This window comes from Borostomias antarcticus, assembly GCF_949987555.1.
Source record: "Borostomias antarcticus genome assembly, chromosome: 12".
Lineage (NCBI taxonomy): Eukaryota > Metazoa > Chordata > Actinopteri > Stomiiformes > Stomiidae > Borostomias > Borostomias antarcticus.
Window position 1 is genome coordinate 6,463,715 of NC_140245.1, and position 27,957 is coordinate 6,491,671.

The window sequence follows — 27,957 nt, forward strand, 5'->3', positions numbered from 1 at the left end:
CTTTTTCATCCATCATGTTGCAGTCTCCTCGTACCCTGTTCAGACAGGTTTTTGAACAAAGTATTGATTATGTTGATGACGTAATAGGTCTATCAAATCAGGGTATCAAATATGATACAAGAGGCGCTACAGGGTTAAAGGAGTTTCCACTCCTATAGAGAAAAACCAAAATGATTTTCAAAGAAACAAACAGGCCCATAACATCAACAATTAATTCAAAATAATTATTATACACATACATGTATTTCCAACTCGGAGTACTTGATCAATAAAACAAGGCTCATTCCTCACAACTAATAATTCCCTACTATTCTCATACTTGACTTGGCACAGCTCCTTTGGCACCCATGTATACAGGAAATGGGCTTGAAATCCTTCACTTCTGGCTTGAAACGTTCCTGCTCAAAAACAAAGGGAGGATGCACACGTCTTGTGATTTTGAAGGTGCTTCCAAACATTTGAATAACCTCTGGGACAGGGCTTGTGCAACTATGGTCTGCAGTTTGACGCTATACCTCCTTGACAGTCTGCTTTGGGGGTAGAGGATACCTCTGGATAATTATTTTTGGTAAAACTACTCGTATTGTCTGGTGACTTCTCTTACTTTTGTTGCTTCATTAATGTGCAATCCCTGTTGACCTGTCCCAATTACTGTAAAATGATGTAAACATTTTAAGTAGCATTTATCTATCATTTTGCTACTTTCAAGTCAAGTTTATTTGTTAAGTCAAGCACATGAATAACTTTAAATTGTATTTAAATGCAATTCAAAGTGCTTTACTGAATTTTCTAATATCTTCTGGGAGGCTGCCTCTATGTTTTGTTTTTAACTCCTGGAATGCTTAGTCATCGGGTGACCTTAGGGCACGTTTGCCCAATATTGTAAACCTGAATCAGCTGGCACCACAACTTTCAAACTTTCTCCATCATCTCGTCTATACTTTTTGCGCGCATGGGCTCTTATTTTGAAGTTTGGCGAAGCCGGAAGTTAGCGCCTTCTGGTGTAAAGAGGAAAGTTTCAGACAGGGAAGCTATCTAGCTAACTGGGAGTTCATATACGTTCGTTATCTTTAGCCATCTAATAATGTTGCGGAATGTTTGTTCAGAAAAGATATAGCAGGCTAGTATCGAAGTTAGATCGAGTGATAGCGAACTTGGTGATATTGCTAGCTAGCTAGGCTAGCAAGGTAGCTAACTAGCTAGATTAGCTAACAAGTTTCGACTACGTTACTGTCAATGCAAAAGTGTCATCAACTCCCGCTGATTAACGTCAATCAAACATCGAGAAAATTGCTATCCACACATAATGGCCACTGAAGAGCTTTACGAGGTATGAAGCACAACTGGTTAGCTAACGCCATGCGCACAAACTTGCTCTGTTGCCTGTTCGCTGTTGACAATAGCTAGCTAGCGTCTAGCGAGAATAACGTTACGGGATCTATGCTAGCAATGCTAACTAGCACGAGATACATTTTGCTTGCTGTTCTGTTAGGTAATTGACGTTACTTGCTAGCTAACCAGTTCACTAGCTAGTGCTAGTGATAAGTTTAGCTAGATCCACCAGTGCAGTAGATGGAACGAGGTAGATAGCTGGTTCTAGACACGTTTTGATAGCCAATTACAGGTTTCCCTGCGATAGCTCGGCTACCCCTTAGTGCGTGACACTGCCAAAGCATAACGTAGCTAGAGCTAGCATGAAACATTGCGTCAAGAAGATATATAAAGCGGATGTCACACAGCATTTTGAACGCAATTTTGGTTGAATGCAACAGTGCATTTGGTTGAATATACTGTTGCACATGGATTGTTCCGTGTATCCGCCTGAAAAATTGCGTCCACCGAATCTTATTCCATGCACTCTAGCTCGGACGATCACACTTGCCTCAAGTTGCTTTGTGAAACACAGGCTCAATAATATGGCTAGTTATAGTTGAACCCCTGTTATAAAAAAACAACTGACTAGCACTAGCTTCCTTGACTGTAGACAGATTTTTGCTATTCAAGTTTCAATTTTTGATGTAGGTCCCCCTGCATTATGAAATGGAGGCACAGTATTTATCTACTTCAGTTTTTACAATGTATGTCTGTTCACTATGTTCCGTTTTGGAACCATGATGCATTTTTTTTGTTGTGTTCATATCCCTAAGGTTGAGAGAATAGTGGATAAAAGGAAGAATAAGAAGGGAAAGATGGAGTACCTGGTGCGCTGGAGGGGTTATGGTTATGAGGGGGACACCTGGGAGCCTGAGACACACCTCTCCAACTGTATGGTGTTCATCCATGAGTATAACCGTCAGCAGAATGAAAGACAGAGAGACAGTGCTTTACTACGGTCCACGCGCAGCCCTCCCACCGCAAGCCACGGCCCTGGCACCAACAACAATGCTCGCAAGCAGATTTCCAGGCCACAGCCACACAGTGTCAGTAGTGGTGACAGTAACATTGCAAGTGCAAGCCATGCGCAAGTAAAACCTGATAATTCATTTTCTCCCACCTCAGCAGCCACTGCTGTTACAACGCATCAGCAGCAGTTCCCACTGTCAGACAGGTGTGACATGAACATTAAAATGGATCCTCTGCAACAGCAGCAGACTTCTAGCCAGAGGTCCAGCGGATCAGCCATTGGTGCCGGATCCAGCACAAGCTATACTGCAACTTCTCTTATGGGCACAGTACGGCGGAGTGTGGACCTGGCTAAGTCCGGGATCAAAATCTTGGTGCCCAAGAGCCCCATGAACAGCCAGGCCGACTCTGAGCAGTCGCCTAGTGAGGCGGCCCACAGTTTGGAGCAGGGAGGTCAGGAGCCCGACTCCGTGCCCCCGGAGGTGGCCTTGTTAGAGAAGCCTCCTCCGGGGGGGTTGCTGGGCCCTGGGGAAGAAAGAGCCCGGATGGGGACCAGGCCTAGGGTTCAAACTCAAACCCCCTTGCCCCCCCCACAGGTCCCTATTACACCTTCAGCGATACGCACCCTCAACGGAAAAGGTAAGGGTTAGTTTGTCTTGTTAAAAAATAAAGAATATATTAAAAATTAACATCATACACTGGTTTATTGAGGCATTACCTAAATTGGCAGGGAGGGTAATGTTATTGTTCAAATTATTCTACGCACACTTAGGCTAGCCTACATCTTTTGTATCACCATTTTCTCCTTGTACTGTTTACAAAGTCTTGGTGTGGTGGGTTTTGATCTCCTGGGGACAGGTCAAATCTTTATCTCCAAACATTTTGGTGAATGTGAGTTTTCACATTGTCCGGTGACATGTTTCTAATAGTGCAGTGATTCTCTGAGTAGTGTGGTGATTAGAAACCCTCCCCTCTCCCTACTATTATTCTGCATCATGCTATAGAAGTATACATCAATTATTCTTATCAAACAAGAATGAGCTTACACAAGCTTTATTTCAATAATATATTGCTATGATTATTATTAGTGCAGTGCCCATTCACTCACTACATTGTTTTGGAAATCTTAAGGCTTTGTCCTCATATCTTCAGAACATCTTTTTTTGCTGCAACCACACTTCTCTATCATGTAACCTTTATGACAAAAAAGACATGCACAGAACAGCCACCTGTAAGTCACGTGACATGTATACGTGGGAATTTACAAACAGAGGTCAACCTCATGAGAAAAATAATAATTTTAACTAGGGGTGTCAATTTAACGCGTTAATTATGCAAACATTAACACATTCATCAAAATTAACGCAAATTAATCATGTTCATGGATTTCGTCCAGCTGTATGTGACATACAGTATATGCCGCGCCATTGCTGATTTAACATTATTGAAGCAACAAACTTAATTTGAACCTGAATGACCCCGTAGGCTAGGTCACGCAAAAGCATCTTTGCTTTCAAACAAGGAGGCGGATAATCACTTCAAAATGGAAAGTTTACTTAAAAAAAAAAGAAAAAAAAAAGAAACTCCCAGATGGGACAGTTATTAAAAGCATGGTCATTTGCATACCATCATTGCATACCCAGTAGCAAAGGCCTGAACTATTTTACACAAGGATACATCCATGAGATTTGGATTTCGGATGGAGCAGGTCACAATATACGAGTTGATGCTAGGTATTGGTGATATGCGGAACGCACTAACGCCTCACAGACTTCAGATTGAAATTCATCAGGACAAAATAGTGGAGTCTAGTTTTGACCATTTTTTTCACTTCTAACACGAAGTAGCAAAATGTTCTCCTCGATTACTACTAGAAATACTACTGTTTTGCTGCACAACTCTACTGGTGTGTCATGAGTAGTACATAAACTACATATTCACTGCACCATTCCTACATGTCACCACATAGCCACTACTACTCTAATAGGTTTTGTATAGTGATTCAGTAGTACTTTTTAATGAAGGCAAACATTTTGTACTTCTATATGTGCTTTGTGTTCTGAATCTAGGTACATCAACTCTGATGGAGGCTCTAGCAGCCAATGGGATGGCAAGCCTGCAGAATGCAGTGGCGGGAGTCACCAGTGTGTCCGGGGTGACAGGAAAACGGCGCTTTGAGGACCGATCAGCCTTTGATAAGCGGCTTAGATTCAGTGTTCGGCAAACAGAAAGCGCCTACAAATACAGGGACATTGTTGTCAAGAAACAGGACAGCTTTACACACATCCTGCTTTCCACGAAGTCATCTGAAAATAACTCGCTCAATCCTGATGTGAGTCATGAATCTTATCCAAGTTGCTTTTAGACTGTAGAAGGCTATTACTGTGGTAGATTGTGATGATCACACACTTAGATTGATGATAATACATAAACGTATTTGTACAGCACTTTTCAAGACACTGAAAAAGGGTTGTGAATGCCTATTCGAGCCTATTCAAGTAGTCTATTCAAAATTTGAATCTTACACTAATAGTAAAAAAAAATATGCAAAAGATAATTATAAATGTTAACACTAACTCAATCACAAGAATAACATCATAAATTGAATATCAAAGCGATCTTACAAATACCAAAAGCATCTTATTATCCTGTTAACAAATACATCCATGTAACGGACTACAGCTATTTGGCTACACAAAGTAAAATAAAAATGGCAGAAGCAAACAAAGCCATGTATGGTGTTGACCATTTTGGGCTTTGACCTAAAAGACAAGTTACTATGTTGTAAACTAACCTAACTGGGAACTGTGGCACTACAACAATACAGCGCCAATGCTGAGCTACACACCATAGAAACATCACTACTTGACCTTGGTTGAGCAGCAGCTCAACTGTTAAAGTGTAATATTTATTTTTATTTTTTTTACGGTAAATAGTGTTATTGTACACACACAGCAACACATTTACCAGTTAACATAATTATATATAGGTACACTTTGTTAATATATAAATATACTCACTACCAGTATCTGTGTGTGTGTCTATATATATATATAGCACATAAATGAGCAACTTTATAAGGGAGCCTCTACCCCTGTCCTCCTTAGGTGATGAAAGAGATGCAGAGTGCCATGGCAACCGCCGCGGCTGACGACAGTAAGCTGGTCCTGTTGAGCGCGGTGGGCAGCGTATTCTGCTATGGGCTGGACTTCATCTACTTCATCAGACGTCTCACTGAAGACAGGAAGAAAGAAAGCATTAAGATGGCAGAAACTATCAGGTAGGGAGACATAGAGGGCGCCAGCACCTTCATTTTTCATCTCCACGGCATCATACAGTATCTAATCTAGTTAAGTTCATTGAGAATTTGAACATTTCTAGGCGTCGTTTAAATGGTGTAAAAAACATGTTGACCTTTGCTTTAAAGCTACTTAAAGCATTGGACAGTAATAACCTCTACAATGACTGAATGACCCTGGTTAATTAATGTGGACTGAAACAGGAAGTGCTGATTAGGAGCAGCGCTGTCCCTTTCAGACAGTGGTATGGTGATAAAGCCAGTCTGGTCTTCTCCCCAATCCCCAGAACATTTGTTAACACGTTCATCCAGTTCAAGAAGCCCATCATTGTGGCTGTGAATGGACCGGCTGTGGGACTCGGGGCTGCCATCCTCCCACTGTGTGACGTTGTCTGGGCCAATGAGAAAGCCTGGTTCCAGACCCCCTACGCGACATACGGACAGACGCCGGACGCCTGCGCTTCCCTCACCTTCCCTCGCATCATGGGCATAGCCTCGGTCAGTTTGCCTCTCATATCATTGGCTGAAATGTAGTGATGTTCTCCGTCTCTTTGTAAGCTAGTCAGGCTGTTATCTCATCTTTCCTTTCCTTCCTGGCCTAGACAATTCCCGTTCATCTACACTCCCACTCCACTTCCACCTTTTTGTGACCATTTGCTCCTCGATTTTGTAACCCTTTTTTCTTAACTTTGTCTCTCCCTCTCCTTTCTCTTTGCTCATACCCAAAACCCCCTCCCTCTTGTCCTGTGTCTCCCCTCAATCGCTCCGCTCTCCCAGGCCAACGAGATGCTGCTGAGCGGGAGGAAGCTGACGGCCCAGGAGGCCTGTGCCAAAGGCCTGGTGTCCCAGGTGCTGTGGCCGGGAACCTTCACTCAGGAGGTGATGGTCCGCATTAGGGAGCTAGTCTCTTGTAATTCAGTTGTAAGTCATCCCTTTCCTTTGATTTTTCCAAGTTTATTTTGAGTCTTTCGTAGCATCTCTTTCACACACGATCACAGGAAATGTCCCACGCCCCAGTCCCATGTCTTTCGTTGTGTATCGCTTTTTGTGCCTCATCAAAAACCATCCCACCCCACTCACACATTCACACCCTCCTTTTCACACATTATCCACAGTGCCCACTTGAATGTTTTTCAATGTTAAAGAGGACCTATTATGAAAAACTCACTTTTTCAGTGCTTGGGCACATACATGTGTGTGTCTGTGATGTGCCTAACACACCAACTTTGAAATGAGACCAAGCCAGTCATTTTTTGTGGTCAACCAAATTCTGAAAACGTGATTCAACAAGCTGTTTACATGTGCCTGGCTTCTGACATCAGAAGCCCCCTATCCGAACAAAAATGTTAACTAGCCAATCAGAAATGTCCTGTGTTGTGCCCTGGGATGGGGAGCAGCATTAAAGCTACAGAGACAGAAACCGCCCTTCTAGAACAGGACTGAAACAGAGGGGTATAGAGGCATGCTAGAATGCTTCATCTGAGTGGTATTTTCAGCAAAAATATTCAGACATGTTTCCAAAGATATTCAGAGACATGTTTTGGGGTCCCTAGAGACGCATCTCATCACCACACTTCTTGAAAAGGAGCACAATCTTGCTGATAGTCAGTAACTGAATTTAAAAGGAATATTGATTGACTGTGAAATGATCAAGATGCCAATGAGTACTTTGCTTTTGCCTTTGCTGTCATGGTAAACAAAAAGTGATCACTCAGATGTCCTCTAAATGTCAAATGATTTTATGTGCCCATTCCCATCAGTGCATCCATATCCATTGGTCATTTCCTTCTTTCTTTGGCTTTTCCTTTTTCTGTCGCTTCTCTACGGGGGGGGACCTCTGCTTACTGCACTGTAGGTCCTGCGGGAGTCCAAAGCACTGATGAGAAACACAAACCGAGCGGCCCTGGAGCAAGCCAATGAGCGCGAGTGTGAGGCACTGAAGAGAGTGTGGGGTTCCTCGCAGGGGACTGACTCCATCCTCAAGTACCTGCAGAAGAAGATAGATGAATATTAATATACTCTTAGCAGCTGCAAGGTATGGCTGTTCTGTGACAACCCCTGTGTACATAGTCAAGGAATAAAACATGTTTCAGTCAAGACGATCGGATTTTCTTCTTACAGTAGCAACTTTTTCACTATTTTACTAATCACCCTGGCCTTCAAAAGACAATGCCTCAAGCAACCGGATCACAAAACCAGGACTTGGATTGAAAGGAGTGAATGGACTGGAAAGAACTCCCGAAAATGACTTCTGCTATGGAGCATGCAATAAGATGGGAAGTTCTGAATTCTTTGAAAATGACTTGAACAATCTGTGCCCCATCCCACGTGATTTGAGATGATTTTTTTATTTGATGTATTTTCTTTGGGCTGTTGGACTTCCATTCATAAATCAAACTACCAGTTCAACCATTTGTAAGTCTCACAGTAACTAACGGTTGTTGTTAAGTTGATGTCTTGACTGTAAATTATTCACCCATGCAGAGTAGTCTTGCTTTGTTTTGACAGGGGTGGTTGGGCTTTGGAAACAGCAAGTTCTACCAAATATTTCTGAAATATTTTTTTGTAAAGTAATAGTTATTTGAATACTTTGGTTTAATTAAACACTAACTGCTGCATCGTTGCCTCCATGAAATATTTATATATGAACGAAGGAAACCTTAATACAGCTATGTCACAATGTAGGTTATTACACAATGTGCTCTGGTCAGACTAGTCACTAAATTGTTAATGCTTTATTGTTTTGTTAATTATTTAACAATCGTATGTTGATATTTAAAGGAATAGTTCACTCAAAATACTGCAACAGGATGACTGGAGGAGGAGGCTAAAATGCATTGCTGAAACTATTGCCACAGCTGTCCATTCAAGCAGCCAATAGCAGGATAAACCTTCACAACATCTGAACCTTCCTACAGACTTATACGTTTATTGCAAGCCACATGTCCGACACAAATCTATAATCTTGGGTACGACCAGGCATGTGGTCAATGAGACAATTATGAATCGTAGGCTACGAGCGGCTACAGATATTGGCACGATTGGTAATATTTTGTCTGGGACAGCCCAAAATCGCAGTCTGTAGGAGGCTTTTTATTTTTTATTTTTATAAAAATCAAATGATATTCGTTTGAGAAATGCATTCCCTTCATGTCATCAAAGAATTTGAAAATATGCAGTAGGCTATACTATGTTTAATGATGCCCTTATGAGATGGAACAGAAGTTTTGTTAAAAGATTGGCAAGTCTAAAAGCGGGAGGACATTGGAACTAGAAATAACTGCCTTGTAGTGCCTCTGCCAACAAGTCAAGTTGCAGTTTACATCCATGTCTGTCCAGACTCACATACTAATATATGTAGTAGACTAGTGAAGACTTTGAGGGTCATTATACAGAAACCAAACATTGAACATTAGATGAATAAACGTTTGTCTGATAATCACGTTTATTTATTGAACACATGATAATTGGATAGTTTTCTCCGCTTAAGTGGTAAGCAAAACCCATGTCATATTGAGATTGACCTTTTGGATATAAAATGACATCACTTCATCTGTGAAATCATTCTTAAGACCAAAAACGTATTTTGTGAGGAGACAGTGACCTTGACCTTTGACCATCAAATTCTAACCAGTCTATCCTTGAGTCCAAGTGGATATTTGTACCCGATATAATGAAATTCCTTCCAGGTGTTGCAGAATTGGCCCATGAGTTGTGTACAGACCTCATACTGTATGCTTGTCTATTGTGTTGCATATACATCACACTGAACATCAGAATCATGTCACAATGATACTCTACAGCTTTTGGAACTTGGATACACCTAGATACAACACTGTTGTTACCACTGTTGCCATAGGACAAATATGCGATAGCCCTATAGCCAAGAATCTTCCTTAGGGCTTGCTCTTACACTGTTCCAAAGCTCATGCTTGTATCATCAAAGGCACAATTCCCTCAAATATTTCACATATCTGCCGGGCTAATAGGACTGCACCGATGTGCAAAGTTTGGTTTATTTTCATGTATGAAGGCAGAAGAAGAATAACACTGGCAAATGCAAGAGGGCTACAGCTCCTAATGACCCTTGCAGCTTTATTCAACATAAATATATGGCTTAGAAAAATACAATAAGTTTGTCAGACGAAAGCTAACATACATGTCCGGCCATAATGCACTCAAATACTAAGTTTGTCACTTTTAGAGTACAGTTCTACCTACTGTTAATGTTTTTTAATAAATGGTCATTCTGCATGTGAGAAGTAAATCTATGGGGGACACTCATCGAGGGCACCAGTACACATGTGCAGCCAGTAATCCTGGTTCTTGAAGATGACGAAGTTGTAGAAGTTTTCTCCCCCCATGTGGAACCCATGCTCTTTGAGTCCCCAGGAAACGGGACTGTCCATGAAGCCATGCACAGTCAGCGACAGCCAGGTGGTGAATTTGGGTTCGTCAAAATACTGCCTGAAGAGAAAAAAACAACCATTCAGTTATTTTTGCAAACTCAAAAAAGAAAGTAATGACTTAATGGTGTAACACCATCTAGTTCGGAGGAACCACTGACATCTCTAACGGAATATTATTTATTTCAATCAAAAAGATATGGTGGGATGAGAGAGCAGAAAAACAAATAGGGCCACTAATTACATTGTAACATTCAGCGTCCATGACACGAGACTACACTGACAACTTTAACTTTATCAATAATCTTTGGAACAATTTACTGTAACTGCATGCATTAGCCAGACTTTCACTTGTACAGACTAGACATTTCACTGTAAAACAGTCAAGAGTGTGAAAGCTGAAATAGCTAGCTTTTTTTCTCTCAAGCTAAAGACTCTCTGTACACCTTTTATCTGTGGTAAACAGATACGTTCACACATCACTTAAACCCTGGAGACAAATTGGTTAGTTACCTAATCTAGATCAATGAATAGACAACACAAAATGTAGCCCTTTCACCTATATCATTTTTCTAAAAAGAAATAATTAATATTAAATTTTAGTGACCAAAGAGACCTCAGGTTGATGTACACCATGCAGCAGAATTGTAAACATACCGAAGCTCCTGTAGCAGTGCATAGATGTCTTCAGGTAGTAGCAATCCCGTGATTGTACACTGCAGTGCTTGGCTCAATGGTATCTGGGGCTCTGGACAAACGTATGTCGACAGGAAACTGCTTGCTGTATTGTCCCTGTTAACAATTAAAAAGCACACTGGTGTACTGAGAGGTGGATCACAACTACTGTAGGTATCACTTTATCTAGAATGATGGGTTTGATTAACCTGACAAGCCGAAACCATCAGCTCTAAAAGTAGTGAAAGGGCAAGCAAAGCAAGTCCAAACAGTCGTTTTCACAAGCACAATAAGATGGCAACAAACATCATACATTGTACAAAAATAAGCAGTTCCAAGCTGAATTGTGGAGTGAATGAAATAATAAATAAAATCCAGGATGAGTCACCATCATATTTTCTCTTCAGGGAGGGTTATTTCAATCCATATTCCGTTAAAACCAAAGTTATTTTAAATACATATTTAACATGTTGGGGTGCAGTTTAGTAGCCTGGTATGACCAACCCGATCTCGCTGCCCGAGCTCACTGCTTCGCTGAAACAGAATGTGAGCTTGCGAGAACGAGATGGTCGTACCAGGCTAGCAGTTAGATGATCGCTGATCTCATGGAACCTTCAGAAATGTTTTTTTTTCTTCTTAATCAGAGACCAGAGAGCAAAACTTGCAACAAATGATTTGACATCATAACAGATCTTCCCTGTTTAACAAACACATACCAGCCGACACCTGCATTGACAGCTCCAAGCCACTCAAGAAAGTGTGTGGGGTCACAGGAGGACTGGACTCCATGCAAGTCAGAGTGGAGAGACGGGCCTGGCAAGTTCCTCAGGGTGTGGGTAGTAACCAGCGGCTTGTGCTCTGTCCACTGGTAACGGGAGAGGAGTCTCTGCAAGGTCTCATTTCCATCCAAACCTGCAGTTAACACACTTAGGTTACACGTGTCTACTGAGGTATGATAACGGAGACATATATGGATGACATTTTAGAAATTAGTATTTCACATCTGCCAGGTTTTGTTGAATAGAAGAGGGTTGAATCATGCTAGTAGATGTGGTTATTGTATTAATAACTGAAAGACACAATGGCAGGTTTTATGATCGATATATCAAATCAAATTTAACTTTCATTTCAATTCCAGTTTTTGCAATCCAAGGGTATGAATAATTTCAAGACTCAATGTCAAAAGATATTGTTGGTTCCAACTATGACTACCTGAACTGCGGTGTGATAGCAGCATGTCACTTTTGAGAGGGACCCTCTCCCTCAGACTTGAGAGAACTCGCTGGTAATACTTCCCTCCAGGAGCCATGGATTTCTCTTCCAGGTTGATGGTTACTACTGCAAAGCAACATAGAATTTTACCTTCATCAGCACATGTTAATAGCATGTCCATCACACAAATACATGTAATGTTATTTTTGTAGCTGTGATCAGCAGCTCTCTAGCTCACTGTGGGTTGGGCACATGTGCGTGCATGATCACAGCTATTGTGAATATGCGCTTATTTAGTCTGATTATTGTGTGGTTGTCTTCTTATTTCAAGGCAAGTATTTTTGTATAGCACATTTCAGCAACAGGGCAATTCAAAGTGCTTTACATGACACATTGAAAGCATCAAGACAAAGTGCAAGAAACACATTATAAAAGGTCATAAAACAAAATGCAAAAAAACACATTATCAAAGGGCATTTAAAACAAAATGCATGAAAAATAAAAGAATAAAAGTTACAGTGCAGTGTACGAATGAATAATTATTTGATTTATTAAAAAGCAGCAGCAAAAAGAAAGGCAGACAGTCTTGATTTAAAAGAACTGCGTTGCAGCAGACCTGCAGTTTTCTGGAAGTTTGTTCCAGATATGTGGAGACCATATTTCAGAGCATTAAGCACTTGCAAAGATCTGAATTGGCCAGATATCAGCAATGGGATGGAAATGCCAACCAGTCAGAAGGTAGGAAGTTGAAGCAATAACCATTTGGCTTATACTGTTCCTGTCATAGGCAAGGGTGTAAGAGTTGGTTTGGGACAGGAAAAGATATGTTGCATAACATCAGAGATGTGTCCCTACAGCAACACTCTCTTGGTAAACAGTGAAAGATCAGTGTAGCATCTATCACAAGTGGCAAGGCGCAAGGAAAGGGCTGGATTAAAATGAAAACTGATCCAAACGAAGGTACATGCTTTCTGACTGGCTTAACATAATAAATTACAAATCTTGCTGAATAACTGAGCTCGCTGACTTCCTAGAAATGTTGACCGGTCACAGGGTCGGCCAGCAGAACAGCACTCCTGGGCGTTATTGAGTTAGTGAGCTCCAGGGCATTACGGTAAGCATTCTGTGTAGCGGGTAAAAAACTTGACACGAGACGAGGCAACACTCCTGTTACGGAAAGTCCAGTGTCCATCATAATACTACCAATATTACTGTACAGCGGCACATGTAATTTCTTTGAGAAATCACTAAAGCATTTGGAAGCTAACCTTTGTTTGCAAATTCATCATAGTTCTTACCATATCTCATCACCCGTTTGTGATTGTACTGGGAGGGCTTTCCTTCAAGACCCAGCTGCTCGTATGTGTCCTTATCCACAGAGAGAATGAGTTTACCTTATATGAAAAAGGAAAACAGAGGAAATCAATATACATGTCTCCAATCTTTTGCCAACTGCTTTTTCTGACCAGTGAAAACATAAGTGTAATGTAAACCAGTTGATTTGGGTAAAACACACTCCTAGCAATGCCGCTACAGCAGTTGTTTCATGAGGCGATCGTGTTTGTTAGTCAGAGGACTCGAGATTGAGGCCGGGACCCAGCTCGAGAGGAGGAAAGTATCAATGACGAGCGTCACAGTGACACCTTTTAACAGTTGAGTTTAAGTGGGTGGGTAGCACCAAATGAAAATTTTTCTCACTCCACTAAACTGTGTTTCAGGAAGGTGATAATTTTTTGGCAACTAGTGAAGCCCTTTAAAGGTCTCATGAAACTGAGCATCCTGACTCAGAATGAATGTTGGACATCGTTCAATAGATGCGGTCACTATGGAGTGAGTTTATGGGAATGAGTTTGATTAGTTGAACTCAGTCCAAGTGGTTGTTTCGGGACTGGGAGATGGCTTTCGGGAGGTGGTCAGGGATGTTTTTCAGAGGGCGGAAGATCAGTCTAGTCCTAGATTCTACAACCTGAGAGTCTGGGATACCACTGCTGCAAATCTGGTCTAAAGGGGAGGCAGCTTTGTAAGGAACATTCGTCTGTACCTGCTTCCATCAAAGCCCTCAATGGAACAAAATGGTGTTTAATTATTGTATGGACAGTGCAAGGTTGATCAAGTGTTCTTTATGTGTAGCTCTTGAACTTGACAAAATATCTTGTATTTGATGTACAGTGTTGATGTTTTTAGTACACTAGATATTTTTTTTATTGGAGTTGATGTTTTTTATTTTACTGTATTGATATGCAGAATATGGTGTCCAAGTCAAATTCTCTCTCTGGGACATTCAAGTTATGTTCTTTTGGCCTGATCAAACTATTTTCACACATAGGAGGTAGGCTACACATGGAGATGGAGGGCACCTGCAGCATCAGTAGATGAAGCTGACACTCACTGTTAGGAAGAAGTGCTATGGTGTTATCCTGGTCGATTCTTGTCTTTAAGGAGAGAGCATAAGTAGCACCTGGAGGAAAAAAACCAATAGCTGGCTAACTCATGTAAATAACCATTGGCATGTTTTCCTGGACAGGGACAGTTGTTGCACTTACCATTGTGTACGACTTTGTCTAAGAAGTTTTTATCCAGCAATTCATAAACGGGTAAGTTCTTGATAAGATAGTACATATTGAAACTATTAATGACACTGGCCAGTCGTGATGTAAGGGCACCGCATTCGGGCATGAGCAACGACACCTGAAAGAATCAATGAAATAGTTACAACAATGTAATGAGAAGGGTTTCCTGAGCAGTTAGGGGGACTACCATTTTACTGCCGTAGTAGTCTATTCCTACAGCCTACGCGTCCCAATGTGCAGCGAGTAGGCTACCAGATGGTTCAACCAGTGGGTCCGCGTCTCTACACATCGAGCATTCGAGCAAAAACCTAGAAGGCTAGATAGCTAAATGGCACGTTTTCTTACCTTATGATTAAAATTATGCTCTGACACGTGAGAGTTAAACCTAGATTTCTCGTCCTCAAAATTGGACTTCTCGCACACAAGCAACGTTCTTGGACACTTATTCAGCTCCGGATGCATTCTAACCACGATTGAACACGTTAATACTTAGAAAACAGTGATACAGCTGGCATGGCAGTGGACAAACAGTACACTTGTGCCTTCTATTCGTGTTCCGAGGCAGAAACATTTTTCTTTTTCTGTTATTGGAACTTATATTGCGCAGTGCCGCCTCCTACTGGGCTGGAATGTTAACCTCTTTACAAAGAGCTTGTTTCAGTTGCCAGGGGGCTGTTTGTTCATACATTAATTTGCAGTAACATCCTGAGCCTATCCCATGACTGCTACTGTTAGAGGTAGCCTATAGGGCTTGGGAAAATGTAGTCCCAGACACGACCATCTTGTTTCTACACAGGTGTATCTATTAGTCTGATTGCATAGGATTCTATGCAGTAGAGCCAATCAGACAAATAGATACACCTGTGTAGAAACAAGATGGTTGTGTCTGGGACTACATTCCCCCAAGCCCTATCATCTGTTTCTCAGTAGACAGAATCTTGTTCAAGTTACTATCCCCTTCAATTTACCCATCCCCTACTACATGCCGCTGTATGGGCTACTGAAAATTATAGAAATAGTCCTGCTAGAAATTAAAATATATTGTTTAATTTATGTATCTTTCTAGACCATAAATATCTTTATAGACCATAAAATGTATCCTGTGTAATAAATTAATAGATATACATTTGATTACAGTGTCAATTTTTATTAAAATAAATACAAAAATGGGTTGGTTATAGACATCACATCATTACAATTGAGTTGAAAGAAATCTGCAGTAAGTGGCTAGTGGGAGACTGTTAAGCCTTGAAGTGGTCTTAGAGGTCCTATGAGAAGAATTCCTCTCATGTTGGTCTGCTCACTCTCCAACAGTGAGACCATTGTCAAAACGACTGTAACTGCCATCAGTTCAGAAGTCTTTCTTGGCCACTCTTTCCTCCACAATGGTCTTCTGGGCACCGTATAACTGACCAATGCACACCTGCAGACAGACAGTCACTGTTAACAAGAGTGGGTTAAACTGAAATAACATCCCAGCCTGTTATGATTCTAACACAACTGTAAATGAATCTCCCTCCAGTTGAAAGCTGCTCTGGTTATCCAACCCTGTTACTGTTTTTAACCCAGCTGTTTTTCTAACCTTCAGTTGTGTGCCTCTGGTGTGTGCTGCTATTCTCCATGTTCACTGTTATAAATATGTTTCCACTTCTGTTTACAGTATATTTAGTTTTTTTTTGCTGCCTGTGTGTCTGTTGTTACTGTAATAGAGAATGTCAATGCCATACCTGGTAATAAAGGCTTTATTATTATTACAGTATTATTATATTATTATAATTACTCTCTATACAGTACTGTCAAGTTATGCTTATCCAATAATATGTATGTTCATTCAATTAAATGTATGTTATTGATTATTCAAAACTTTATTTGATGATGGTGATGAATTGTGAGTTATGTTTGTGGTGGAAAGAATGCAAGATATCCGAGTCTTCACCTGTCTCTTGATGATGGCTAGGGTCTCTCTGGCCCGGTTCAGAAGAAGGTCCAGGGTTTTAGGGTTGTCAACATGTTTATTCTCTCTGAAGCCATCCTTGACCCTGCGTAAGGCATATGTTCTGGAGGCACATACACAATATAGCATCTAAGAGTTTCTGAGTCAAACACCAGCTATTGGCCAATGATAACCACTAAACCATGGCAATTCAAATGAAAGCAGTTCCCTAATGATAAAATAGCTAAAGAAATGTCTATTCCATTATCATAATATCATGAGGGTGGTGAATTTTGCTAAAGCTAATCGACTTCTGAGTTGTAATAATGCAAAATCATGGTGACATAACATGCATTTGCTGAAGCTACACTTCTGAGTTCTAACTATCCAATCTAACTATCTAACTATCAATCATATTCCGTTACTCTCACTTAAGTAATGTTCCCCTACCTGTAGTTATACGAAGGGAATTTCATGCTTTCTCTGATGAGCATTCTGTATAAGGAGATAACTTGAGTCTTGCTGCTAGAAGCCATGTTGAAAACAAACCTTCTTCCAATGCATAACAGTATGGTGTTTAGCCTACATAGCGCATTACTGCCACCCACTGGACTGGAATATGAAAGAAAGAGCAGAGAATCTCAGAATGCCCTAACAACACTTTGGGTAACGAGTGAGTCCTCAAGGGGTAAAGCCTATAACATCTGTATTGCTTGATTATTAGATATTGCCTTCTGATTTCCATGTGCAAGTTCAGACAAAACAGCCTACATTTCGATTTTCGGCCCTTTTGATTCATCCCAGATTCCGTACACACATGGGCGGAAGTGTACACCCACAGCTAGAGCAAGCAGACCGCACGAGTGTGTCAGTCTTGTCTTGCTTGACAAACGTGAGTTTACTTGAGTTTAGAGCCTAACTAGTAACAGTAATTTTTAATAACGTTAGTAGTAACATTGACATACCACGGCTGAAATAATGTCCTTGACCCCCGTACCAGGGCAGTTTGATGATGCGGACGAACCAGACAGGTATGGGGCACGTTTTTTATGTATTAGCTAACGTTATATTAGCTGCAATATGTTTATGTATTAGCTAACGTTATATTAGCTACACGTGACGTTAACCGTAGCTTTCTAGCTAATACCTCTTAAATGTGTGCTAACTTAAATGTGAGCAATGAACATGTAACCTCAGCTAGCTAAGTCAGCTACTAAACTGTCTATCCCCATCTGTGCCTTTCTGCATCTGATTGTGGCCAGAACAAGCTTAGCATGGTTGTAATTACAGAATGATGACGTCATGGCAGTCTCTTTTTCTTGTCAGTAGTTTTATTTTACTTTATTATTGTCAAGCGCTTTTATTGTCAGTCCATCAAACATTGCAAGGGATTTGGCTATATCATTCCAGTCTAACATGTCTGTTTTCTCTCAGTTCTACCAATATGCAGCCAGTTATGGGGATGCCTGCATCAACATGCCAGATGAATGGAGTTAATCCAGATGCATCAATTCATTTCGAGGATGAGGATGATGATGAGGACGACGATGATGATGATGATGAGTGGGACTGGGATGAGACAGCGACAGACTTGACAAAGCGCTATGCTGCCACCAGAACAGGAATGATTCACCAGGTATCAAACAGGATACACTATGACGTCAGCCTGTTTTGATGATAATTCAATCACTAAAAACATATAATTTATTTTATCCTTACCTTGACTGTAATCGATCTCCCTAGATGATTTTTACTTGGTCTCTAGGATGCACAGTGCCAATATTTGATTTGATCTTGTAATATTCGTAGAAATAATCTCAGAAAGATGCAACACTGTTCAATAACTTTGCAATGAATGCTTCTTAAGCATAGTGAGATGGCTTATCATTAAAAAGTTGTAAAGTAAATTGTTTTTTTGTTTTTTTTACTTATACAGGCAAATAAACAAAATTCCACTAGTAAGTCACAGAAGTTGTCGACCCCTTCAGACAAGGCTCTGAGGAAGTTTGAACACAAGATAAACCTAGGTAAAGCAAATAAAATGATATACTGCAGTGACATAAGGCTTTTAAAGGAGAAAAATGAATTGAGAATTGACTTACTGATTTATTTGCATTCTAGATAAGCTCAACTATGCAGACTCGGTGATCAACAAAGTGACTGCAATGCAGAGGCAACGGGAAGCTGACATGTACGTCAGACACCATTTGTGATGTTAAGCACATGTAAAAGAGGCTAGTGCTAGACTAGCTCATTATAGTGATCATACCTTTATTGTTACTATTTGTCTTAGGCATCGAGTGAAAGACAAATCTGATCGGGCTACAGTTGAGCAGGTATGAGCCTAAAGCTGAAGAAACAAGGGAATGAAGAGACAATTTCACATATAGCACCTTAAAACAATAGAAATCTGATTGTGAATTTCTTGTAATTTCCTTTGTCTTTTGTTTTTAATAGGTCTTGGATCCGCGGACTCGTATGATTCTGTTTAAGATGCTGAGTAGGGGAGTCATTTCTGAAATAAACGGATGCATTAGCACAGGCAAAGAGGCAAGTAAACCAAACTTCTAACTGAACTGATCTATCACTTTTAAGAGTACTGAGGTACTGTCTACTTGCCTTACAAAATTTGCTTTTTCTGGGATTTATTTTTCCTGAAATCCACCAAATGCAAGTGGAGTGGCTTCAAACTACCTTTGAGTGACTGCAAAATGTAATGCATGTACATGGCTATTTTCCTCTACTGCGTGGTGCTGTAATGAGGCAGATGGAGAAGCAGCTCTCTGGTTGCATGCTCAGTTCGCCTGCCCGCTAAGCCTTTCCCCTTTGGGTCGGTTTTTACAATTACTCTTTGGATAATACATTCTTTCTATCATCAGGCAAATGTCTACCACGCAACCACTGCAAATGGTGAGAGCAGAGCCATCAAGATATACAAGACCTCCATCTTATTGTTCAAAGATCGTGACAAGTATGTCAGCGGGGAATTCAGGTGAGGAGCATTTCTTGTGTTTTTTGGGGGTCAGGGTTAGGAAACTGCAAGAATCTTCTGCCGAACATTACCCCTTAGAAAGGCCAGAGGGTGTTGTTTCAGGGCACTCTCTGGCATCTCTTCTCCCTCCCTCCATAACGTTATGGTCTACCTAAGAGTGGACAGGAGTTGCCTCAGTAGTGTTGTTTTCCAGGTTCCGGCGTGGCTACTGTAAAGGAAACCCGAGGAAGATGGTGCGAACCTGGGCAGAGAAGGAGATGAGGAACCTCATCAGGTGAGCTGCTACACTGGAACAGGAAGATCATTCATGGGGCGAAAACATGAAACTTTGTTATATTGAATTAGTGGAATTACTATTTTAATCTAGACTTCCAGTTCTCAGTCCGAATCCAACAGGATCCAATAGGACCTGGTGGCACTAAACTGCACATGCGCAGTACAAAATTATGTTCAGAAGCGCGCAGTTGTTAGAGGTCATTGACGCCAATTCCAGAGACCCTTGGCGGCATTACCGGGAAGCCATACAAGATTCCTGCAAAGGTGTAAGTAGTATTAACACTACACACACAAAACTAATTCGTAAATAAGTGAAAATAAGCATGTGGCTTCCCAAAAACAAAATATAATTCATAAAAATGTGAAAGACAATTATATTAAAAACTGGCACAAAACTTAAATCCTTCTTATGTAAAAAATAACACCACTACAACATTATACACAAGAGGTTGAACATACAACAAACAGGTGTTTACATAACATTTACCCATGATAATGCAAAACAACATACAAGAGAAATATGCACAAGATAATGCAAAAAGATACCGTTTACAGAAATGCATGTATATAAGAGAATACACAAGAAGAAGAAGAAAAAGTGGTATTTACAAAGTCTATCACCTGGGGCTGCAGAGGTCTGAGGTCCCCCACAAATTCATCACAAGGGCATGGTTATTAGAGGCATGCGATTAATAGTGCTTTATGTTGATCTCCTAAAAACTTCATGATTTCCCTAAAGAGGAGATGATCATAATCAGCTTATGTACACCATGCAAACAAATGTGGGCAAGCATGCAAAAACAGATTATTTTAAAGTGCTTCTGATTTTATTTTTATTTTTGGGGCAGGGGGGTAGCTTGTTGCTCTGCACTGGCAAGATAAGAACCCAAGTCTTTTAAATTTCACCATGTTTCTGCCCTCTCTTCCTGCTGGCTTTGTTGTTAGGTTGCAGACCGCAGGGATCCCAAGTCCTGAGCCAATTCTGCTGCGAAGCCATGTGCTTGTCATGGGTTTCATAGGAAGGGATGACATGTGAGGACCACCACAATGTTTTTCTGCCATTTGTTACAGTGACATCTTAGGTTTGCAGTCATACATGTGTTGATTATGAACTGTTGAATAATAATTTACATTAATATCCGTATTATTACACTGCAAAAGTGAAATTGCCTTTGCCATTGCCCTTTGGAGGCCAAAAAGATATCAGTAGTAGCCCATAATACATTATTGATCTGCAAAATGTGCGTCAAAATTGTCAGGCCTGCTCCCCTGTTGAAGAATGCATCTCTGTCGGAGTCCAAAGCCAGGGAGCTCTACCTGCAGGTGATCGAGAACATGCGCAGGATGTACCAGGAGGCACGTCTGGTCCATGCGGACCTCAGCGAGTTCAACATGCTGTATGTTTCCTTTTCTAGTAGTTTTCTAAAGCATGCACGTTATTTTTGCTTATATTGTCCGGAGGTGGAGGAAACCTTTGCTGAAAATGTTCGTCACCAATCAAGATTCCACCACACATAGATTAACGTTTGCAAAACAATAGAAGTGTAGCCTGTTGCACATCGTAACTTTGTAAGAGCTTTCTCTAGTCGGATGAACAACTTCATTTGAAATGTTCTTTTATTTTACTCAAGGTACCACAACGGTGATGCATACATCATTGATGTGTCACAGTCAGTTGAGCATGACCACCCGCACGCTCTGGAGTTCCTGCGTAAAGATTGCAGCAATGTGAATGGTGGGTTGGGGCATTTTTCATCTTTGTTCCACTTTTGTAACTGTCATTTAAAATATATAATATAAAATAATTAATATAAAATGTATATAAAATAAAATTAATCTGTAAATATTAAGGAGATTTCCTATACGGTTGTTGATGTAATGCTTGTATCTATTCTGATTATTTCTTAATACCTATAACGTTTTCCACTTGTCCTTTAGACTTCTTCTTGAAGCATGGGGTAGCTGTGATGACAGTGCGGGAGCTTTTTGAGTTTGTCACTGATCCTTCCATCACCAGCAGCAACATCCACCTCTATTTAGAAAAGGTGTGTGGATCAGCAGGATTTCAGATGTCTAATATTGTTTGTACGTGAAGGTGTTCTTTATGTTTTGGAGTTGGCAGGGTTGGAGTCAGTTCAGAATTTTTGAATTACCTTGAATGGCATACTATGCATTATCATGTAAATGTATCAGTAATGTCTGCTATTTTGGTACTAAGAAATTATTGTTTTTGTGTATTTTGTCTATGACCTATTTAAAGTTACAAAATGTAGCTTGATTTTTAGAGTGCCTCTTCATACCAATAGGAGTGTATCATAACAATATATAGGTTAGATAAAAAAAATAGCTGTTTTTGTGATTTAGAAATTGTGGAGTTTCACAGAATGAATTTCTATTTACAATAGTACAATGAAATGAAAGTACGTTTGTCACAAGTTCTATTGATAGCAAAGAGAGTCTGATTGGTAGCTAGTATACATACAGATCAGTCTAGATCTAAATGTATATCAGTCAGTTATCTAAGCTAACCTGGGTTGGCAGTGAAAGAAAATATATAACCCACCTTATTTATAGTAGCTGCTGCTGCTCTGATTTATTAGAACATCCAGGTGTATTAAAACATTGTCAGTTACTGACAATTCAAATTATTTACATCTGAAATTCCAGTATTTCGTAGCAGCTCTGAATGAACTCCAACCCTCATCCATTGAAACATATGAGTAGCACCTAGTGAATGTTGATGCATGATGGTTTATTTTTAATTGAAGGCAATGGACATTACTTCTGAGAGGACGGCAGAGGAAAGATCCAATCAGGAGAGTGTGGATGAGGAGGTAAAGGGTTCATACTGTATGAATTAGCGAATTGTATCTTTGTTACGCTAAGGCGCATGGGCGTATCTTAATATGTTCACAAACTTAATCAGTCCATGTGACCCTACAATGACTATGGGCCAAATTACGAGGTACTTGGACTGACATACAGTACTGTAGCGTAGAACTTCAATTGATGACGTGGACATTCACGGTTATTGTACGCAAGCTAACAAACACCATTTTCTGTGATATTTATTACCTCTACCCCAACGACAGCGTAGCATGGGCCAACTTGGAACCCATGACATTTCAGAGCGGATCTGAAGCACAGGGAGGCTCCAAAACTACCCGTCGGCACCATTTCTAGTTTTTTTTTTTGTAACAAACTTACAGTCAGAGTGTGTCAGAGCCAAACAGAAAGAAAGTTAAAACAAGAAGGAAGTGCGGCGACAAAATATAGAGTGCGAATGAAAATCAACAAAGCTACACAGTACATACCGGTACAGTACGGAGGTGTACAACTGTGTAAAATGTGCCTACACAGGTCCCTTTTTAATAAAAAGGGAATATTTTTTGTAACAGGTTGTTTTGGTGGTTGGCAGTGATGGGAACTGGTGGAAGGCTTTCCATCCAGAGTTGAGGCCGGGCTGCAGGGTGATTGTTTGCAGGGTAGCCTGTGAGGGGGGTGAGGGGGGCGCTTACTGTATCTGTTACTAGAAAAGGACTAGTGGGGGAGGGCGCAGAGCCAGGTCAGACTGAAGGATTTACACTCTGGGTCCAAACATCACTTTAAATAAAATTTTAACAAAAATAGCTTTACCAGCCATGAAATATTTATTTTTTGCTGTGCTAATACTGAAGTCCTCCCTTTCTTGCCTACCACTCCTGCACGCGTCAACCTCTTCTCAAAAAAACAAACCCCCCCAAAAAGCATGACATCAGGCTTTTATAAGGACCAGAACACCAAATAGACTCACCAACGCGTTCAGATCACCACCTTCCTACACATCTGTCCACTTTTTTTCTCTTTTTTTTCTTTCATCAGATCATCTTTTTTTTCTTTCATCAGCTCATATTCTTTTGGAGCCTGCATGGCGAAGGGAGTCTGATACACAGTACATTATTAAACAATTAAAGGAGAATGTTCGTTTTTGACAACCTGGACCTTATTTACGGCATATTATAAGAGGTTTGACTCACCGAGATAACTTTTGTGTAATTCGGAGGCCTGTAGAAGAAATTTAAAATCCAGCGCGTTAAAACCTTAGTCAAGAGAATTTGGGCTGAAAATGAAAGTGCATAGGCTATATATTTATGGTAGCTAATTCCATCCATTGAGGCCAATAGGAAAATAATTGAACTACCTCCAAACACTTTCTGTACCAGTTACTTGCCTTGAGTAAGATTGTTCTCTAACATCAATCTTCTTTCTCTTCATGTAAAACAAATTGCAGGTTTTTAAGAATGCGTACATTCCTCGTACGCTTACAGAAGTGAGCCACTATGAACGCGATGTTGACACCATGACAAAGATGAAGGGAGAGGAGTCCTCATTCAACACACACAACGACAATGTGAGTTGCTTTATTGCTTAAGGTCCAATATGCAAATAACATGCATTCAGCATAAGACTGACACGAAAACTGACATTAATAGCCAAAGTGCTGGAATACAGAGTAAGAAAAAAAGAATCACTGCTTGAAAGTCACTGTATGAATGGTCTTGACCTGCTTTATTTTGTGGTCCAGATCCTCTACCAGACGGTGACAGGACTGAAGAAGGACCTGTCTGGAGTTCAAACGGTAAGGCTGACTCATGTTCACTCGTTACACCAGCAGAGGTATTTTGGGGAGTATCACATGGTAAACCTGGAAATCTAATAATTCCAGTTGAGGCTGGTCCCAAATTCTGGCAGCATGTCATTCTATATGCAATAAATGTCCAATACAATGGGTGGAGATCTGCCATGTTGTCAATGGTCAACAGCAACCACATTATAGACATTTTGCCCTACATAAATACATTCCTCTTAAGATTACCACTGGATCTTTTCAATTCTGAAGAATTAGCCGAAGTAATAATTTTTCTACGAGTAAGCTAACATTTCTGTGCAAGTAATTGATCTCGTCAACAACGCTGCTACTAGCTAAACCTGAGGTAAACACTCACCCCATCTCAGTCATTTCGCTATGCAGCTAACTAGCTAGACTCTTCATCCATCCACTCCACCCATGGTAGTATATACTGCAGATCTGATATCCTTCTTCAGGGATGATCAGAAGAGCATAAAGAGCAGTGAAAATGTGGTATTGAAAGCTCTGCAAGTAATCTACTGTACAAAAAAGTGTGACCAGTGGTTAGTTGTCCGTTAATACATTTATTATAAATTCTAGCATAAAAATATACACATTTTAAAAAATCTATCATTTTTTCCTAATATTCTACTATTTGCAGATGCTAATATTCACCTTCAAATTGAGTACAACACTTGATAGGTCTGTTAGTGCGACAATACGTCCACCTTGCTGAGAGGGAGGATTCTTCCCCTGCTCTTTGAGCGTGTTTTGAGTAGAACAGCTGAAAGGGGACACTTTAATTGTACCTCCAACCTCCATAATTGATCATATTAGTCTATGGCACCAAAAGTAGTACTTTGTACTTCCACTTGACAAAAGTGGTAATTTTAGTATCTGAGAACTACCAGAATGTAGAACAAGTATGCATGATCAAATCATCTCAAATAAAATGGTACTGATTTTGTTGGATTTGTCCCTGTAGGTTCCTGCCCTACTGGAACACTGTGACGTGCAGGAGAGCTCTGGGTCAGAGGAAGAGAGCGAGGATGAGGAGGATGATAAGGAACATGATGACAAAGAGGAGCAAGGAGACGACTTAGACAAGAAGGTATATCTGGTCTACTCTTATTTCCTCAAGAATTTATGGATATCCGCTTGGGGGTTTTGTACTTAAAATATTTAACTTAACAGAATAAGACAAAGCAACATGACAGTAGTCTCCCATTCAAAGATCAAAGTTGCCATAGCAGCATAGCCTTTATGTCAGAAACAGCACCACCACTCTCAACCACAAGAGGGGAGTAGTGAGCGCAGTTAGTGGGCTATCTGACCAGTAGCAGTGCTATCAATACGATAACACCGTGTCCTAACTGCTTGCGACGCAAGCAACAGAACGCGACGTATCGCATCCTTGCTGTCCTAACTGAAACCGTTAAATTTCATTTGTCTATATTCCCAACTGAAGACAGTTAAAGAACGAATGCCTGTCAACGCGAGCAATAGGAGGAAAATGGGAATAGGGCGAGTGTCAAAAGGGCAGTTAAAACGTTGCGCTGCGTCGCTCGCGTCCAGTTAGGACATAACAATAGAAAACAAAGCAATGGAACGCATTTTGTCGCTGATGCTCGCTCGCATCGCGTGTAGTTAGGACACGGTGTAAGCCTATTCCTGAATATGTGATTAGTATACATTCTCCTGTGGGATAGCAGAGGGACAGCTTACAGTCCAGCCACAATTAACTGTACTGGTAGTTAGACTGAATGTTAATAACAGACTGCAGGAAATCATTTAACTTCACAGTGTTGATGGAGCAGGTTGTGTTGAGTGTGATTAAAATAGAACATCATGGGAAATAAATATGGACAGAGTGTGTTGGAAACGCATTGTTTTGTGGAATTAAATATGACAATTTTGTGGAATTAAACATTAACATTTTGCCGCTGCTAAGACACATCTATGGTTTTCTCAGGTGAAATGGCAGTTTAGGTTAGTGATTATTAGGGGTGTAACAATATATCGTGCCACAATATATCGCGATACAGAAACTTCACTACGTATTGTCAAGGTGAAAAGAATATTGTGATATGTTTATTGTATATCTGAACGCTGGCTACACAACACTGGTAAAAAACACATCTTTTGTCTAGGCCTATCCGTGATATTACAACAGTTAAGCTCTAAATTCACAGTGTAGTGGAGTAGAAATGTGGAGAAATGCACTACTGGTGTGAACAGCAGCACTACTGCAACGTTTCACTCCTGCCCTAAGTGTATCGTATCGTATTGTTATCTTCAACCCAATATCGTGTATCGTGTATCGTATCGGGAGATTCGTGTATCGTTACACCCCTAGTGATTATGTAGTGTATATTAAAAGTTTTGCATCTTTCACCATTCAAATTATTTTTTGTCTTGAATTCTCATATTGGCACTGTACTCAAATGTTTCTCTTTGCATTTTTAGGAAAGAAAAAAAGTAGCCAAAGAAGCCCAGAGAGAAAAAAGGAAAAACAAAGTACCAAAACATGTGAAGAAGCGCAAGGAGAAGGTTTCTAAAACGAAGAAAGGCAAATAATGAGGAAAATTTGAGGAACATCACAGACATCTGTTCCACCCATAGGACTGAACTAAATTCCTGTGTAATGAAGTCGGACACACAACAAATAATACGCATTATGAACATGTGTGACTATATTGCCTGAACTCGAAAGCCATTTTGTAACTTGTATGATGAGAGTATGAAGTGGGACAGCTTCAAATGATGTCTCCCTCAGGTGGAAATGACGTGACACCCAGGGTGGTTTAAAAATGGTTAAATGACAGATGATCTAAGTAATGGAATAAACTTCAGCACACAATATTATTGTCCCAAAAACATTTGATATCATTTTTTGGTTCATTGTAGGCTTATTGGTTATTGATTAATAACCAACTAATGACGGTCAATTAACAGTCAGTATTTGCCCAAATATTTGACCCTTTGTGTGCAGAGATGCCCAGAAAACGGTTGCTGAGTTGTAGTTTACTCATTTATTTTTGAAGCTGTAACAATTCCACAGAACAACAATCGCAATACTGAACTACAATTTACATACAATGTTGTGTCCTACTGATATATAAAACATACAATTCAATACATATTAATCTCTGTCACTAATTGGAAGGGGAGGTTACATTGCTGTGTATTCTTTTTTTCAGCAGCAGTGTTTTGAGATTAAAGTCGCACATTAAGGAAAAAAGCATTCTGTCCCATTTTGGTTCACATAATTGGTCATAGTGTTCACCTATTCAACGATGTACTGTATGCCAAAAAAATTACAAAATTCTACTTTTGTTGTAATCTTATATCAAAGTATATAATTTCTTACTTCCTGGAAAACGGTAGGTCAGGTGCAATTACAACACCTGGGGTGCGTTCAAATTCAGCGAACATAGCGAATGTTAGCAAACTATTTTCCGTTAGCTTTGTGTTCGCCGCAAACGTTTGCTAACAGAAGCTAACAGTCTGGAGAGGTAGTTAGCCAGTAACGGAACATTGTTGCGTTTATGCGAACTATTTGGAATGTTCATTGAAAGCTGTTCATATGTGACCGTTTGGAGAAAACGGCTGCGTTCAAATTCAGCTAACAGGCGAATGTTTG

The 27,957-nt window shown here is 40.3% G+C and overlaps 4 protein-coding genes across 7 annotated transcripts; 2 read left to right on the forward strand and 2 right to left on the reverse strand.

Moving 5' to 3' along the window:
* Positions 1-1,017: 1,017 nt before the first annotated feature.
* cdyl (chromodomain protein, Y-like) lies at positions 1,018-8,428 on the forward strand. Of its 2 annotated transcripts, none has more exons than XM_084447088.1 (7): positions 1,018-1,330; positions 2,148-2,982; positions 4,413-4,675; positions 5,451-5,623; positions 5,929-6,139; positions 6,419-6,562; positions 7,497-8,428. In XM_084447088.1, exons 1-7 carry the CDS (start codon positions 1,307-1,309, stop codon positions 7,653-7,655), a joined length of 1,809 nt encoding a protein of 602 aa, XP_084303214.1. In that variant the 5' UTR covers positions 1,018-1,306; the 3' UTR covers positions 7,656-8,428. The 2 variants fall into 2 exon arrangements, with proteins under 2 accessions (XP_084303214.1, XP_084303215.1); XM_084447089.1 differs by having other exon boundaries at positions 6,419-6,520.
* On the reverse strand, positions 7,549-15,029 carry rpp40 (ribonuclease P/MRP 40 subunit). 3 transcript variants are annotated; one of them, XM_084447092.1, is made up of 9 exons: positions 14,850-15,029; positions 14,478-14,622; positions 14,324-14,392; positions 13,233-13,328; positions 11,935-12,060; positions 11,439-11,634; positions 10,705-10,839; positions 9,942-10,108; positions 7,549-7,628 (listed from the first exon to the last, which is right to left on the reverse strand). In XM_084447092.1, the coding sequence occupies exons 1-9, from the start codon at positions 14,964-14,966 to the stop codon at positions 7,621-7,623; spliced, it is 1,059 nt and encodes a 352-aa protein (XP_084303218.1). In that variant the 5' UTR covers positions 14,967-15,029; the 3' UTR covers positions 7,549-7,620. The 3 variants fall into 3 exon arrangements, with proteins under 3 accessions (XP_084303218.1, XP_084303217.1, XP_084303219.1); XM_084447091.1 differs by lacking the exon at positions 7,549-7,628 and having other exon boundaries at positions 9,298-10,108; XM_084447093.1 differs by lacking the exon at positions 7,549-7,628 and having other exon boundaries at positions 9,950-10,104.
* Positions 15,030-15,724: 695 nt separating this feature from the next.
* lyrm4a (LYR motif containing 4 a) lies at positions 15,725-16,979 on the reverse strand. The gene is made up of 3 exons (XM_084447095.1): positions 16,888-16,979; positions 16,441-16,561; positions 15,725-15,927 (listed from the first exon to the last, which is right to left on the reverse strand). Exons 1-3 carry the CDS (start codon positions 16,971-16,973, stop codon positions 15,856-15,858), a joined length of 279 nt encoding a protein of 92 aa, XP_084303221.1. The 5' UTR covers positions 16,974-16,979; the 3' UTR covers positions 15,725-15,855.
* A 351-nt stretch (positions 16,980-17,330) lies between these two features.
* Positions 17,331-27,420, forward strand: riok1 (RIO kinase 1 (yeast)). The gene is made up of 17 exons (XM_084447096.1): positions 17,331-17,468; positions 17,872-18,073; positions 18,374-18,464; positions 18,559-18,628; positions 18,731-18,773; positions 18,895-18,987; positions 19,317-19,429; positions 19,623-19,703; positions 20,651-20,737; positions 20,965-21,102; positions 21,337-21,440; positions 21,644-21,750; positions 22,474-22,539; positions 23,976-24,095; positions 24,270-24,323; positions 25,300-25,425; positions 26,781-27,420. Exons 1-17 carry the CDS (start codon positions 17,416-17,418, stop codon positions 26,889-26,891), a joined length of 1,659 nt encoding a protein of 552 aa, XP_084303222.1. The 5' UTR covers positions 17,331-17,415; the 3' UTR covers positions 26,892-27,420.
* The last annotated feature ends 537 nt before the right edge of the window (positions 27,421-27,957 follow it).